Below are 14,428 nucleotides of genomic sequence, written 5' to 3' on the forward strand. Positions count from 1 at the left end.
GTTGCCCTTGCAGCTCCTGCTTTGACATAATTACACAAATTTGCCAAGGTCAGAGGGCGCCGCCGCTCTCTGCACTCCAAAACTGTCTGTATCACTTACACAGACACAGGTACGGTGACATAAATGTGGTATTGCATGGGATGAGGAGGATGATGATGGTACTTTCTGTGTAGTCAGCACTTATAGAATGAAGTTAATGAGAGATAATGATGCTGCCACAGAAGCATATGTTGCCTGAGGGGCCTGAGACATGACAGACTTTGCTTTTAAGGGTATAAATGTCAGGCCTCATGGAGCCAGAGAGCATGAGAGGCACCCTGTTATCCTCTGAAGCTACGCCGGATGAAGGGAGGGCCTGGTGTCTCCCTGTGTGAGGTGGGGGGGGGGGAACAACTGCAGAGATGTTCAGCTTGATTACCGTAAGACTCTAAGTGTGGCGGGGCCAGGCAGCACGGCACCATACGGCACCACAAAGGAAATGACATGTCGTCTTCTCGTGAGTAATCATGTTTACATGTACCTGACTGCAAACAAACAAATCCACCCTGAGGGACCGATAAGCAAACTGCCCGCAGCACAGAGGATACTGTCAAATCATTTGCTGTCTTTGTAGAATAACTGACTGTGATGTGACCCTCTAGGCTGACATTTCAGATAAGACATGATTGTAAGTGTAACATGTTGGGCACTACAGTTTTCTGTTGCTCAACACACCTGTAACAGATAAACTATCATGATAACCTTCCTGCATGCTCACAATAACCAAATCCCCTTATCTGTCTTATCTGACAGGCAGAGATGAGAAGAAAAGTACCTGTGCGACAACGTAAAATACTCCATTACAATTAAAGGTCCTGCATTTAAAGTACTTCAGTAAAGTACAGAATTATCATCAGCAAAATGTACTTTTTGATCAGTACAGACAGAGGCCCCCTGTGAGTGTTTTTACAGTCACATTAACCCACACGCAGCATTTTACTGTTGCAGCTCGCTGAGGTAGAGCTAGTTTTATAACCAGTTACATCAGATCAGTGGTCCCAGCCTAGGGGTCAATCCTCTCCTAAAGGTCACAAGATAAATCTGAGCTTGAACACCAGAACTAGAGATATAGTCTTCTTTTGTTCTATGCCCTCTTCAAAATTTGGCACCTACATTACTCTAACTGCCGACAGTTCAGCCACAGATTCAGGTGTGTTACTGCTGCCTTCAAATGGAGCTTGTGAGCTCCTGATTACGACATGGCCCTGGTTACGAGACGCCCTCTGTTTGGAGGAGCAGGCAGGAGTCCAATATGGAAGCGACGCAATGTACTGCTGTTGATGGGGTGCAGCAACAAAACATATTTTAGTCACCTCAAAAAAAAAAACAAAAAAAACCAACAGATCTGTATCAGTTTAAGTGTACACTATATAGAGAGTATTTTCACTGCTTTACCTTTTCATCATGCAGCCTGTTCTGCTGGGGTAGCTGCTTCAATTCCCCATCTATGCTCTCGACAAAGCCACCAGACTCCATTGAGAAAAACAGTAATTTTAGTTCACTGAACACAGGAGCTGCTGAGCTACTGCTGCTTCAAACAGTGAATTAGTTTGTGTTATTGTTTGACTTTGGTGACTCAAAACCAAGCCTTTTAAACGCCAAAGTCACACAATTACACACAAAAAATAACTGTTCATTTCAGCAGTAGACCAGCAGCTCCTGTGTTCAGCGATGTTAAATCACTGCTTTTCTCAATGGAGTCTGGCTTTGAAAAGAGCAATGTAGCAGGTTCATCTTCCCATTGGAAATCACTGTCTGGCATTAAGGTAAAGATGTGAAAATAATCTAAATATGGCATACACTTAAACTGATTTTAGCCTACATGTCGGACTCCGGCCTGCTTCTTCAAACTGGTGTGTGCTAACTGACATCTACTGTTGCCGATACATTGTCTAAGGATAAGTACCTCATACAAACCCACTTCAAAAATTCTGAACTATCACTTTCAGGTTATCCAACTACCATACTGTAGCTAGATGAGGCCCACATATGAGTCATGCACTGTACACTGCCTTGATGGGAGGTTTATAGTTGCTTCAGTGGACCTGATAAACTCACATCTTTCTCACTCCACTCCTCCAGTACTCTTTTATTTCAAAATAAAAGTTTTCAGCTTTAGTCGCCACTGACTCAAGTGACATCACTAAACAGACCTTGATGTATAAAAGTGGTGACGTTCCTCTTTAACCCTTTGAAACTTGGAGCAATGTCATTTTTCTTGTGCTGCTTTCACACACCTTCCACAAAGCTTTTTGACACCTGAGGAAATTGGTTTGATTTCTTCTCCTTCTCTACACACTTTTTTCAAGGCAACCCGCTCAGGTGTCAAAGGGTTAAGAGAGGAAATAACTCTTTTAGTGGAGCTCCACATAGACGTCTGTAACAAAGGGCCCCAGCTAGACACTGCACTTTTCTAAGAAGTCACAAACAGATTGGAAACCACTCATTTAATCTTTAACTGTGTGTTGTATTTTACAAGCTCATCATATTTGTCTTTCTATTTATATAAAATCTTAATCTGAGAAGTAACCAGTAACTTTATCTTTCTAACCCTGGCTACACACGGAGACGGCACCGACCATATAACGTTTATCTGATCTCGATCTCTGGGGATGATCGCAGGAATCTCCGAAGAAGATAAAAGAACATACGAGGCACGATTGCTCATGTGCTTTGAGCTTTACAGCCAATTATCTCTCTAGAATCAGATTAACTGCAAAAAAAAAGTTATCTTTATGAACCTACAGTTGGCTTTTGGCATCATGTTTTGATATGACTCATCTTATTTTAATTGCATCGATCACCTTATTTCCTCGGAGCCCTCTTATCTGCGCTCCTCCATTATATATTACAGTTGATAGAGTAGATGACTTGCCATAACAGATAAGATAAAGCCTGACCAGCTCTGGGTATTATGTCAGGCTTATCTGTCGAGGGGAATGTGCAGCAGAGAGGTGGGAGGTTGATGAAGAAAGACATGAAGAATTATTTAAATACTTTCTCAGAATCTCTTATCTACAGGAATGCTTTTGAATAATATTTAGTCATACTTAATTAAATTGATACCAGTGGTTCTCCTGTTACAGATTACTGGCACCAGGTTTGTGATAAAGCACCTCATCGTCTTGCACAAGTGCTCAGAGCCGCTCTACCTTTCATCCACTTCTGTGACTTGTGTTTTTGACAGAGAGCTGCACTCGGCTGAAGAGGGCCTTTTGTTTCTCAGCAGCTCACCGCCTCCAGAGAGGTGCAGCAGGCCACTGGGCCTCAGTGTGTGCGTATGTGTGTCTTCCCTGGCAACAATCACCACTGTGAGGCAGCCCCCTCTCCGTACTCACATGCCTGCTCTCGTCAGCCTCCTACCCAGGTCACATGAGCAGGGCCCCCAGTCAACCTGACCCGCTGAGATCCCTCCTCACATGGGGCCCCGTTAGAAGCCCACACCTTGGCATGTCACGTCACCTCCCCCGGACCTGTGCGGTGATAATGCTGATCGGTCATCGCAGGGACGCACAGATTGCTCACTCCAAACAGCCCTTTTGGATAACACCGCAGAGATAAAGTTTATTGTAACTTCTGCAGATATGCACCAGCCCTGAACCCTGGCACACAAAGCTGTAGGGTGCCTAATTTAAAACAGAATCCAGCATATTATCTGTAGTTTTCATTAAGAACATGACAACAGGAAGCCTTCGACATTAATGCAGCCATCATTAAAATTTTTATATTGAAAAATTACTTTGTGTGAAAGGTGTCGCTCATAGTAATGGGTTCCAACAAGGTCTCACTCCTAACTCGTCAAATACTGATGCCTCCATGTCAGATACAAATGCACAGAGGTACAGTTTAGTGTCTGTATCAGACACATCAAGCAGTGTAATTTTTTGACACTACCATCTACTACTGTAATATAAAGAGCAAGAAAATTAGCACAGGTGGATGAGTCAGACTTTCACCCAGGACACCGCTGTTCATGCCCACTGTGAAACCAAAAGTCAACCAAGTTATTTTAGGGTTTCCCACACATTTGTTTTTGGCAGCTTGCCACAAAAAAAACATTTGCCATCACGTTTAGATTTTCTATTATTGTAGCTGGATTGTTAATAGGAGCGCAGTTGGAATATAGATATCCTTAAGAGAGTACTCTGGGCACAGACGGAGCAGCAGAACATCAGGCGCAGTGACTGGTCTTTGTGCTGAGTCTAAAAGTTTGCTTTTACTCGCCTCTGCAGCAGCTGCTCCTCTTATGCATCCCTCTAATCTGATCAGCTCTGATCGGGTTGGCTGATCGTGATCAATTATCCACCCCTCCAATCACAGACCACAAGAGTTCTGCCTGTGCTGTGTTCACGGACCTGCAAAAACCTCCATTTAGAGAGGAAAAAAAATACAAAATGTCCCCCACCTCACATCAGGTACTGCCACAGAGGAGGAAACACTGTATTTCAATAATAACACAACATAATACGCTGATATATCTCATTAGGTAGTAAATATTATAATTATAATATATATTTGTGGGGACACATTCCCCCCAGTATTAGCCTAAATAAGCTCAAAATGTCCCCCTCAGTGACTACTAATTAAGAACACAGAGGAAAAAAAATTTCTATGCTATGGTCACCATGCACTGCTGTCTACAATACTCAGTGACAGATGTAATCATACTCAAAAATAAAACTTAACAAATTGCCTCTATTATTACCACCAGTTTCAATACTATGGTGAACTGCAGTTCTGCGTGGCCTTTGTCAAAGTGGCATTGCCGTACCCCAACAGAAGTGTTGTTTCACTGCTGTAGGTTTTTAGTAAAGTGTTGGCATGTCATAAAAAGGTCATAGTATAGTATGCTATAAATAAGTCATAGTAAGTGCACTTTAGCCCCTCAGCCCTCAATCATATACCAGCTCCATAAAAGAGAACTCAGCAATAAAAACCTGAAGAACCCCTGATCTAAATGTTGGTTAGATTTGGTTAGTGTTAAAAAGGTGATTACAGCCCTGATGTCAAGGCAAGTAACGTATGTCATGTAATTAGGGCTGCCAGGATTAGTCGACTAATCGATGACTAATCGACTATTAAAATAATCGGTGACTATTTTAGTAGTCGACTAATCGGTTTGAGTCATTTTTTATAGAAAAGCACTATAAAAGTACCCCAAAATACTCTTACTGCAGCTTCTTACGTTCAAATATTGGCAGCTTTACACACTCTCCCGTGACAGTGAACTAAAACCCTTTAGTGTGAGTACGAAACAAGACATTAGATGACGAAATTTTGGGGTTTGGGCGAGACAGACCGACATTTTTCAACATTTTAATACATTTTTCGATGAAATGATTAGTCGACTAATCGAAGAAATAATCGTCAGATTAGTCGACAATGAAAATAATCGTTAGTGGCGGCCCTACATGTAATATGACATTACATTAAGTTAGCAGCAAATGTACTTAGTTTAAACCACAACAAAATGTTTTTTCTAAACCAAACAACCTGCTTTAATAGTTTAACAAGCAGAAACTGTACATTTACTGTGAAAACTGAAGTTTATTTGAGAAAGACACTGCATGTAATGAGTGTACATTGACATGTTGCCCCTTAGCATTCAAAACCGACGCTAGAGAGGTACCTAGAGCATCATAAGACCCTTTCCAACTGCACAGACACCCACTAACACCTGCTAACATCTGGCTTTTTTATTAAGTAGGAAAGGTTACATTCAGCATTTACACCCAGTTTAAATAACTCTGCAGTAGTATTTATTAGCTCCAACTCCGATTAGCATAGATGGAAACGCAACACCTGGGTGAACCGCTTTAATGGCAAGATGCAAAGGCACGCCACCACAAAATACCATCTGTCTCTCCACCCAAGCAGTGCTCAAACGTTGCTCCAAATTAGTCTGCACCAAGTTTGAAAGAGAGACAAAAAGAAAAAGAAGTGACCACTGTGACATTTCCACTGGCGGCCATTTTGCTTTCCACGGTTTCCAGAAAACCTGTTTACACGCTCTGATGTTGGTGGAAAAGAGGGAACAGTTTGACTGTGCAGGGTGGTATCCTACTGATTTTAAGGTATACCGTGATATAAAGGTTAATGGTTGTCATACCATGTACATTTGCTTATCTACAATATTGGGGAAAAAATCCAACTAGACGTAGAATCTCATCTTTATTTTAGTTATTTTCAAAAGGGAGACTTTTAACACATGCTTCTACAAAAGGAAACAAACGAAAAACTGGTTTCAAGTTCCAATTATAGTAATAAATCATTTATTCAACCAAAAATAATCGTTCTGTTCCTTTAAGGATCATTCTGACCGATGATAAAGATAATTGTTAAATACCGTGAAACCGTGATATTTTCTGACATGGTTATCACACCATGAAAATCTCCAACCCTAGTCAGTATTTGACGAGTTGGGCTCACCACAGATCTACTTACGGTTTTAGCATCTTTCAGCTCATTGTTTCGGTTTTCAGACCCACAACTTTACTGTTTTGGTTCACTCCCTCAGCTCTCACGGGAACTGCCCATTGGTTTGACAGCCCATTGTTCCGAAGTCCGTTCCGAAATCATCATGATGCCCTGTGGTTAAGGTCTGGTTAGGTTTAGGCACAAAAACCACTTGGTTAGGGTCAGGAAAAGATCATGGTGTGGGTTAAAATGAAAAAGAAAGTGACAAACACAGGCAACTATTAATGGAAAATTTATAAACTCGCCCCTCACTGTATGCCAACACAAATGGCCAACAGACAATGGCATCAACAAGCTGATGAAGAAAGAGGAGCATTTAGCAGCTAAAAGCTAACTTTAAGGGATGTTTGCCAATTTTCAACCTGCCTTGTATTGTAATGATGTATGTAACAGGTGTACATGAACTGTGCTTAACTTCTCTTCATCTTACCAGATCTCCATGCTCATCTATCGCCTCAAATCCACTGAGAAACGGTGGTTTTCGCTGGCTCCAGGGCTGTTGCTGAACTACAGGTTGTACTATGCCATTTTAATGGCCGCCATCATGGACACAAAGAGTATAAAAGTGAGTCAAGAGATAAACCTGCCTGTCTCTCTTGCACTCTCAAGCTCAGTTAAAACGATTAAAATAGGCAATACTGATCAAATATGAATTTGGATTCTGTCACTGAGTTGTTTGTTTGTTGTCTGAACGTTTCTAGAATCGTATTTTAGCTTATAGTTTCACTGTAATGCTAGATTGTTTGCTAACAGCTAGCCGCCATTTTGTTTCCAGTGGTTGAAAACGGCCGGGCTCGTATTACGTCACCCATCAACAGGAGCGTTCATTGGTCTGGTCTAGTACGGCGCAGTGCATTCTGGTAGTTGTAGGTTTTCTATCTCTTGAGCTAAACTGAATGCCACAGCCATTTTCCTCTGTTTTCTCTGGTCATTTAGCACCAATTTAATTATTTTGCTTCTTTCTACCACATAGACAGCTTAATATTATAAAAGACCATCTTTCCAGCAGTATGATTCAGATAAATCAGTTTTTATTTTTCAGATTGTGGTCCAATTGCAATTAATTCTCCACTGTTATTTTGGATGTTGTTGTGTTTTGATATACCATCCTGTACTATTAATGTGTAGCTCACAGGTTTTTTTGGAGTATGACATTACTGAGGTATTTAAATGTGACAGCTCTTCTCTGACATTGTTCCGAGTCACTTTGCCATGAATGAAAAGGATAAAAATTCAAGTCTGAAAATAAGTCAAATCATGGGCGGATTATGAGACACTGGGTCCCTGGGCACAGATATGCAAAAGGCCCCACCACCTCTCCTACATAGGCGCAAGACACACAGACTGTGTGGTTTTGTGTCACTTTGCAGTTCATTTGCATCTCTCTGTTTTCATTTTGAGTCTCCTCCTTGTCAGTATGACCAGGGAGGCCCCTGACACTTTGGGCCCCTGGGTCTGTGCCTGGTAGGCCCAATCAGTAATCCATCCATGAGTTAAATGTTCCTGATGTTTCTCCATCATGAGACTTCTTCAGTGTGAAATGCAGGGTTATCTCTGCCCTGGTTGTCTCCATTTGCTAATCCAAACCTCTGTGCCTGGGTCATTTTTGTCAAGGGGCCATGGAGTGGGTCCCTGGTGTTTCTAGGGGCCCCTGTGCTCAGAGCTGCCCAGGCGTAGCGGTAGCAGAGGAAAACCAGCCCACTTATGAGCATCATTATGGAGGCAGAGATGCCCACTCCGATGGCTGAACCGACTTGCTGTCGGACAGGAGCTGCAGGGAGCTGGAACTCAGGAGGAAAGTCAATGGTGCTGTTGTTGAGCACAGAGCTCATGTTCCACGCCAGCGGCACCAAGCAGAAGGTCCCCGTCAGCACATACAGGGTCCCTGCCAGCACGAAGACCAGCCTGATGTTCCTACGATCCTCCACAGAGAAGTAAACCATCCTCATGGCCACTGCAGCAGTGATGTTCCCCACCAGGCCGCTGATCAGCGCCAGCACCATCAGCACCTGAGCCACGGGGATCTCTGCAGGAGCAAAGCTGTCTGAGATGCTGATGCTCTGACAGTTCTCCATGCTGGGGAGGGCGTGACTGTAGAAACACGCCTTCCAGATACCCACCCAGGCCACACCCGGGGTGATGACGGACACATCAGCGACGTGCCAGAGGCGCCACTCGTTGAGGCCGGTTGTGGTCAGGATGAGGATCCATGCCAGAAACCCGACTAACAGGCCGAGGAACTGCAGGTGAGCTGTGTGAGCCAGGTAAATCATCCTGCCCAGTGTGACTGCTAATGATCAAAGAGACTGATCACTGACTCACACATTGTGCCTCACATCCATCACATCTGCTGAAAACACAAACATACACATCTGTGTTAACACATGTTCTCAGATCATCCACATTAATATTCTCTCAATATTTTATATATAATTTTCATATAAAGTTTTTAAGACAATATATTTTCTTTACCTGCTATAGATAAGTTTCCTTTGGCACAAGATATCAAGACAGCATAAACCTTGAGTGATCTGAATATACCTGCTCTTATACCCTTTCTCCTAAATGCTGAAGTATATAGACAAGAAGTAAAAAAAAATAAATAACATGTACAAATACAATGCAAGTGTTTGGTATATACAACAGTTTTTTGTAGCTCTATCTCGGCTGGAAACGCAGCGACATCTTGGTAAAAAACAACTGCTCTTTGTAGCACTTGCCCAGCTGGTAAAGGAGCATCTCTTGGTAAAAAAAAACAAACAAAAAAACAAAATGCTTTTTTTGTGCCACTATCCCGGCAGGAAACGTGGTGATGTCTCTGTCAAAAACAACTGCTTTTGGTACCAAAATCATAGCTGGAAATGCGACAATATCTCAGTTAAAAATAACCACTTTTGTGGCACTATCCCAGCTGGAATTTTAATGACGTCTCAGTAAAAAAAACAATCCCTTTTCGGGCCACTATCCTGACAAAAAAACACGGTGTTGTCTCTCTCAAAAACAACCACTTTCCATGGCACTATCACAGCAGGAAACACTGATGTCTCAGTAAAAAACAACCACTTTTGGTACCAAAATCATAGCTGGAAACACAGTGATATCTCTGTAAAAACCATCTCCTCTCGTGCCACTATTCCGGCAGGAAACGTAGGAAAGTCTCGGTCAAAAACAACTGCTTTTTGTGGCGCTAACTCGACAGGAAACACGGTGACATCTAGGTCAAAAAGGAACGCTTTTCGTGACACTATCCTGGCAGGAAATGTAGTAATGTCCCAAACCAAAATCACAGCTGGAAATACGACAATATCTCAGTTAAAATCAACCACTTTTTGTGGCACTATCCTGGCAGGAAACATGGTGATGGCTAGTTCATAAACAACCGCTTTTGGTGCCAAAATCATAGCTAGAACAGGGTGACATCTCAGTCAAAAAGGACCGCTTTTCATGGCACTATCCTGGCAGGTAATGCAGTAATGTCTTGGTCAGAAACAACCATTTTTGGTACCAAAATCATAGACAGAAACACAACAATATTTCAGTTAAAAACAACCACTTTTTGTGGCACCATCCTGACAGGAAACATGGTGATGCCTAGTCAAAAAACAACCGCATCATAGCTAGAAATGGGGTGATATCTCAGTGAAAGAACAATCCATTTTCGTGCCACTATCCCGGCAGAAAACAAAGTGATGTCTCACTCAAAAACAACCACTTTCCATGGTACTATCCTGGCACGAAATGCAGTAATGTCCTGGTCAAACCACAACCATTTTTGTTACCAAAATCATGACTGGAAACTTGACAATATTTCAGTTAAAAACAACCACTATTTGTGGCACTATGCCTGCTGGAAACGCAGCAAAGTCTTGGTCAAAAACAACTGCTTTCCGTGACACGATCCCAGCAGACAACATAGCAGTATCTTGGTAAAAACAATTGCTTTCATGACACTATCCTGGCTGAAAACGCAGTACATAAAACCTGTTCAAGCATTACTGGAGTTAATGATTGTCCATATAAATCTGTACATGTTTTGCAGTAAAATAAAATGTGTCGTCCTTTTACTCACCTTGATGTGTCTCAGGTTCTACTTTTCTTGTTCTAGCTACAAAATGAATCCCTGCACAGATGCTTTGTTTATCACAGGAGACTGAGTCTGTGTGACAGTCCACATGTTGCTTTGTGACACCCGACACCTGTTAAAGATACTCCAAAGTCTTTACCCTCCACTTTATCAGCAGAGAGGAAGGCGTGGGCCAGTTAATGAGTGACAGTGAAGAATGATCCGATCGCTGAACAGAAATCAATCACACGCGACAGGAGAGCGTGACTTCAGCAGACTCTTTATTTGATATAAAGGAGCGCAGCTGGTAAAGTGTTAAGAGCTGGGCTGTAGCAGTGCATGAAGCGTGTCAAACTGTAACAAATGTGCACAACAAACATCCTCCAACAGGGTTTACCTCTGTGAGACTGACTCAATCTATACAGTCTGACATTTAGACATCTGACAGACTGAAGCCGTAGCTGGTCACAATGCTTTGGAATGACTCCATATTTGGTTGCAAAATGATCAACCGCAACAATTTTTAGTGTTGAAATTTATCTAGAAGTCAAGTAACAACCGTGGTAACTAAGCATTCAACATCTGCACCGTGAAAAACAAAACACAGTGAAGTAGTAAGACAAAATACAGAAACACTTGGTCAACTTATTCATGGCAAATATCATTATCTAAAAAGTTTTTTTTCCTGGCTGTGAATAAAACAGAGCAGCAACATGCAGACGTGGATGAAGAGACCGGGCAGTGTTCGCAGTGACGTCCCAGGCACTTCAAACGTGGATTCACTTGAGTTAAAGTCTGGATGTGAAGTGCTTCTGCTTGGTGAAGTTGGACAAGTGCTCTCTTTCTTTGCAGGTACATTCACACGGCTGCTGCTGCACTGACACCTCACTGGTTTTATATTGTTTCAACCAAATCACCAGGAAAGATGCTGGCATTGTGCGCCTCTGCAAACCATGGATACGCAACATTTGTACGTTATTATGTTGCCGATATGTTGAAACTTTTGTTAACATGTGGTTAGGTTTAGGCACGAGAGGAAAGATCATGTTTTGGCTCACAGTGAATTCATATGGTGTCGGAATAACGGGAGAAATGAGTTCCCCACTTGGAAAATTTACATGAGCGCCACCTGAAGTTGAAAAACAACTTGGAAATCTGGTGAATGTTTTGGTACAGACGTTACCAGGTTGACATCATATATGCAGAAACATGGTGGATGAAAGCAGATGTTCAGTTGATGTTATACTGCATGCTATTTTTTGCTCATACGTAATTTGTAATGTGGTATCAGGTTATAACTGTGAGCTGCTGTCTGTGTGGAGGGACCTAGATCAGTTTGAAAAGTTATGTATTAGCGCTGGTTGGGTAAAGCAACATTTTAGTAGTTTCAGGGGATGTACTGGTGCGGCAATAAGTCTGGGACAAAATCACTCTGTAATCTGAAACTTATCAACGTGTTGTTTAAACGCTCTGCACAATTTAATACAACATGTCTTCCTTGTAGCGTCCATGTTGTTTCAAACTCATGAACGCACCAAAGTTGGGAGAACCACTTTCCAACTCAGGGAAAAGGGACCATCTGAGGTGCAGGTGAATGCAGCATTTAAAAACACGATTTTGGGGGCACAATTCCTGCTGGAAATGTAGCAATGTCTAGGTAAAAAACAACCGCTTTTGATGGCGCTATCACCGCAGGCACGGCACAGAGGGTTTCTGGTTCGAACCCAGGGTGCGGGTGTGCAGAGTTTGTATGTTCTCTCCGTGTCAGCGTGGGTTTCCTCCAGGTACTCCAGCTTCCTCCCACAGTCCAAAGACATGCAGGTTAATTGGTGACTCTAATTGTCCGTAGGTGTGAGTGTGAATGGTTGTCTGTCTCTATGTGTCAGCCCTGTGATAGTCTGGTGACCTGTCCAGGGTGAACCCCACCTCTTGGCTCCAGCCCCCCCACGGCCCTTAACAGGATAAGCGGGTATGGAAAATGAATGAACATCTTCTTTGTAGCGTCCATGTTCATGTTCATGAACACACCAAAGTTGGAAGAACCACTTCCAAACTCTATATTCGAGGAGCATGTGAATGAAGCATAAAAATACCCCGTTTTGATGGTTCTGTCTGTGCTGGAGAAACAATGAGAGCTCGCTAATAAACACTTGAGTTTAGTGCCTAAATGACTCGTTAAATCACATCTGGTTTTGTTGTTTGTTGGTCTCTAACAGTGGTGTGCAGCTTGGCAGGTGTCATGACAATCAGTTCTTATACTGCGTCACTTTTGAAATGTTGATATGATACGTATGAAAAGTGCAAATATAACTTTATCGTGGCTTGCAGAAACATTTAATGACAACATTTTCTTGTGGCAACTGGTCTGTCTGTTTACTGCAGAAGAAAAGTTTCTTCAGTGAGGAAAGCGCGACACAAAATCTTCGTAAAAGGCCACTAGTTTATATATAAATGTTAACAAAACCTTTGAGTTTACTGAAATATTCGGCCAGATCTGACGGGTTGTTTAAAAAGGATTTGTGAAATTATTCAAACATGATAAATACTCCTAGTTGCTCAGCGTGTGCCACACATCAGGTAGCATGGCTGCTCAGATCAGCTGAAGATAAAATACTGTCCCCTCCTGCGCAGATTCAAAAGGCTACAATAAATTACTAAAAAAAACAACATAAAAATAAAAACAAAGCAAAAATGGCATGAAAGACTTTAGATACAGTGGTTGGGTGATGCCAGGAAAAGCAGCATCTTTCACAAAGGAGTTACTGATGGATGCTGTGAGTCTGAGTGGTGTTGTGGCAGAAGAAGTGAAGGAGGAAGACGTGCTGAGGCTTCACCACAGAACTGAAACATGCCTGTTTGTCTCTGCAGATTCCTCATCTCTGTCTCCCTCTGTTGGACACAGGGCTCAACTGCAACTTGGAGCAACAAGTCTTAATCATGAGGCTGTTTCAGAGCCAATCGGTGTCCAGCATATTCACAAGGCGAGCCTCTGCTCTATGGGCAGACTGTCCGTCAGACACTTGAGCTGCTCCTCGCCCAGTTTGATTTTGTCCTCAAGCTTGCGCTGCTCGATGATGAGCGCAGACTTCATCTTGACAAAGTGCTCGTAGTCTGTAAGGCTGTCCTCCGGCAGGTGGTTGGAGAGGATGTCGTAGACCACGCGTTCCCGACGGTCCAGGTTCTCCTTCAGCTCCTTTGCATCCTCGTGCTGTCGAATCAGCAGCTTCCTCTTCTCAATCAATGTACGCTGGAGGTGACAGAGACACAGGAGGATTTGAGAAGAGAAAAATCCAAACTCTACCATTTTTAACCTTACTGCTTAACTGGTAACTTTGGTATTTTTCAGCCTGGACCCTATTTTCCCAACTGGCACCGTCAGTTTACGATCACTGACAGTGTTTGTTTTTGCCACTGACAGGCTCAGATTGTTATTTTAAGTGTCTGACAACATTATGGGAAGGATCCCTACAGAAAGAGACCTTTTTGTTAAAGAGTAAGATCCTTTTTTAAACCAGAAACAGCCCTGAAATTGCTATCACCAAAGCCCCCAAACTCCATTTAAATAAACAGTAATTTTAGTGTGTATAGAGGCAGCATATTTTCACATCTAACTGGGTGAATTAAGAGTTTAATTTAAACCAAACCACAATGGTGATTGCTAGAAATGTGGAAAGACAAACTAGGCTGGTTTTTGAGTTATATTTTGTTTCTGTTGACTTTGAATGAAGTGTGTTTTACGATGATAAAATAACTGTTTATGTAAATGGAGTCTGGTGGGTTGGGTTCTGATTAAACAAAAAGGATCTTACCCTTTAACAAAAAGCTTTATCTCTGTAGGGATCCTTTCCG

At 42.4% G+C, this 14,428-nt stretch overlaps 2 protein-coding genes across 5 annotated transcripts in view; both read right to left on the bottom strand.

Moving 5' to 3' along the window:
• Nucleotides 1–7,611: 7,611 nt before the first annotated feature.
• On the bottom strand, nucleotides 7,612–10,847 carry cldn34a (claudin 34a). 2 transcript variants are annotated; one of them, XM_049588575.1, is made up of 2 exons: nucleotides 10,586–10,847; nucleotides 7,612–8,863 (listed from the first exon to the last, which is right to left on the bottom strand). In XM_049588575.1, exon 2 carries the CDS (start codon nucleotides 8,787–8,789, stop codon nucleotides 8,034–8,036), a length of 756 nt encoding a protein of 251 aa, XP_049444532.1. In that variant the 5' UTR covers nucleotides 8,790–8,863; nucleotides 10,586–10,847; the 3' UTR covers nucleotides 7,612–8,033. The 2 variants fall into 2 exon arrangements, with proteins under 2 accessions (XP_049444532.1, XP_049444533.1); XM_049588576.1 differs by having other exon boundaries at nucleotides 7,612–8,866.
• The window catches only part of shroom2a (shroom family member 2a), a 60,321-nt gene continuing 56,740 nt past the window's right edge, over nucleotides 10,848–14,428 (bottom strand). For all 3 annotated transcript variants that reach the window (XM_049588565.1, XM_049588566.1, XM_049588567.1), the window contains one exon: nucleotides 10,848–13,826. In XM_049588565.1, the coding sequence (XP_049444522.1) occupies nucleotides 13,554–13,826 (273 nt within the window). In that variant the 3' untranslated portion in view covers nucleotides 10,848–13,553. The remainder of the gene's footprint in view (nucleotides 13,827–14,428) is intronic.

Source organism: Epinephelus fuscoguttatus, linkage group LG10, assembly GCF_011397635.1.
Source record: "Epinephelus fuscoguttatus linkage group LG10, E.fuscoguttatus.final_Chr_v1".
NCBI lineage: Eukaryota > Metazoa > Chordata > Actinopteri > Perciformes > Serranidae > Epinephelus > Epinephelus fuscoguttatus.

Bases quoted from the DNA above. Each gene is read 5' to 3' on its own strand.
- cldn34a (XM_049588575.1), bottom strand. From the start codon at position 8,789: ATGATTTACCTGGCTCACACAGCTCACCTGCAGTTCCTCGGCCTGTTA.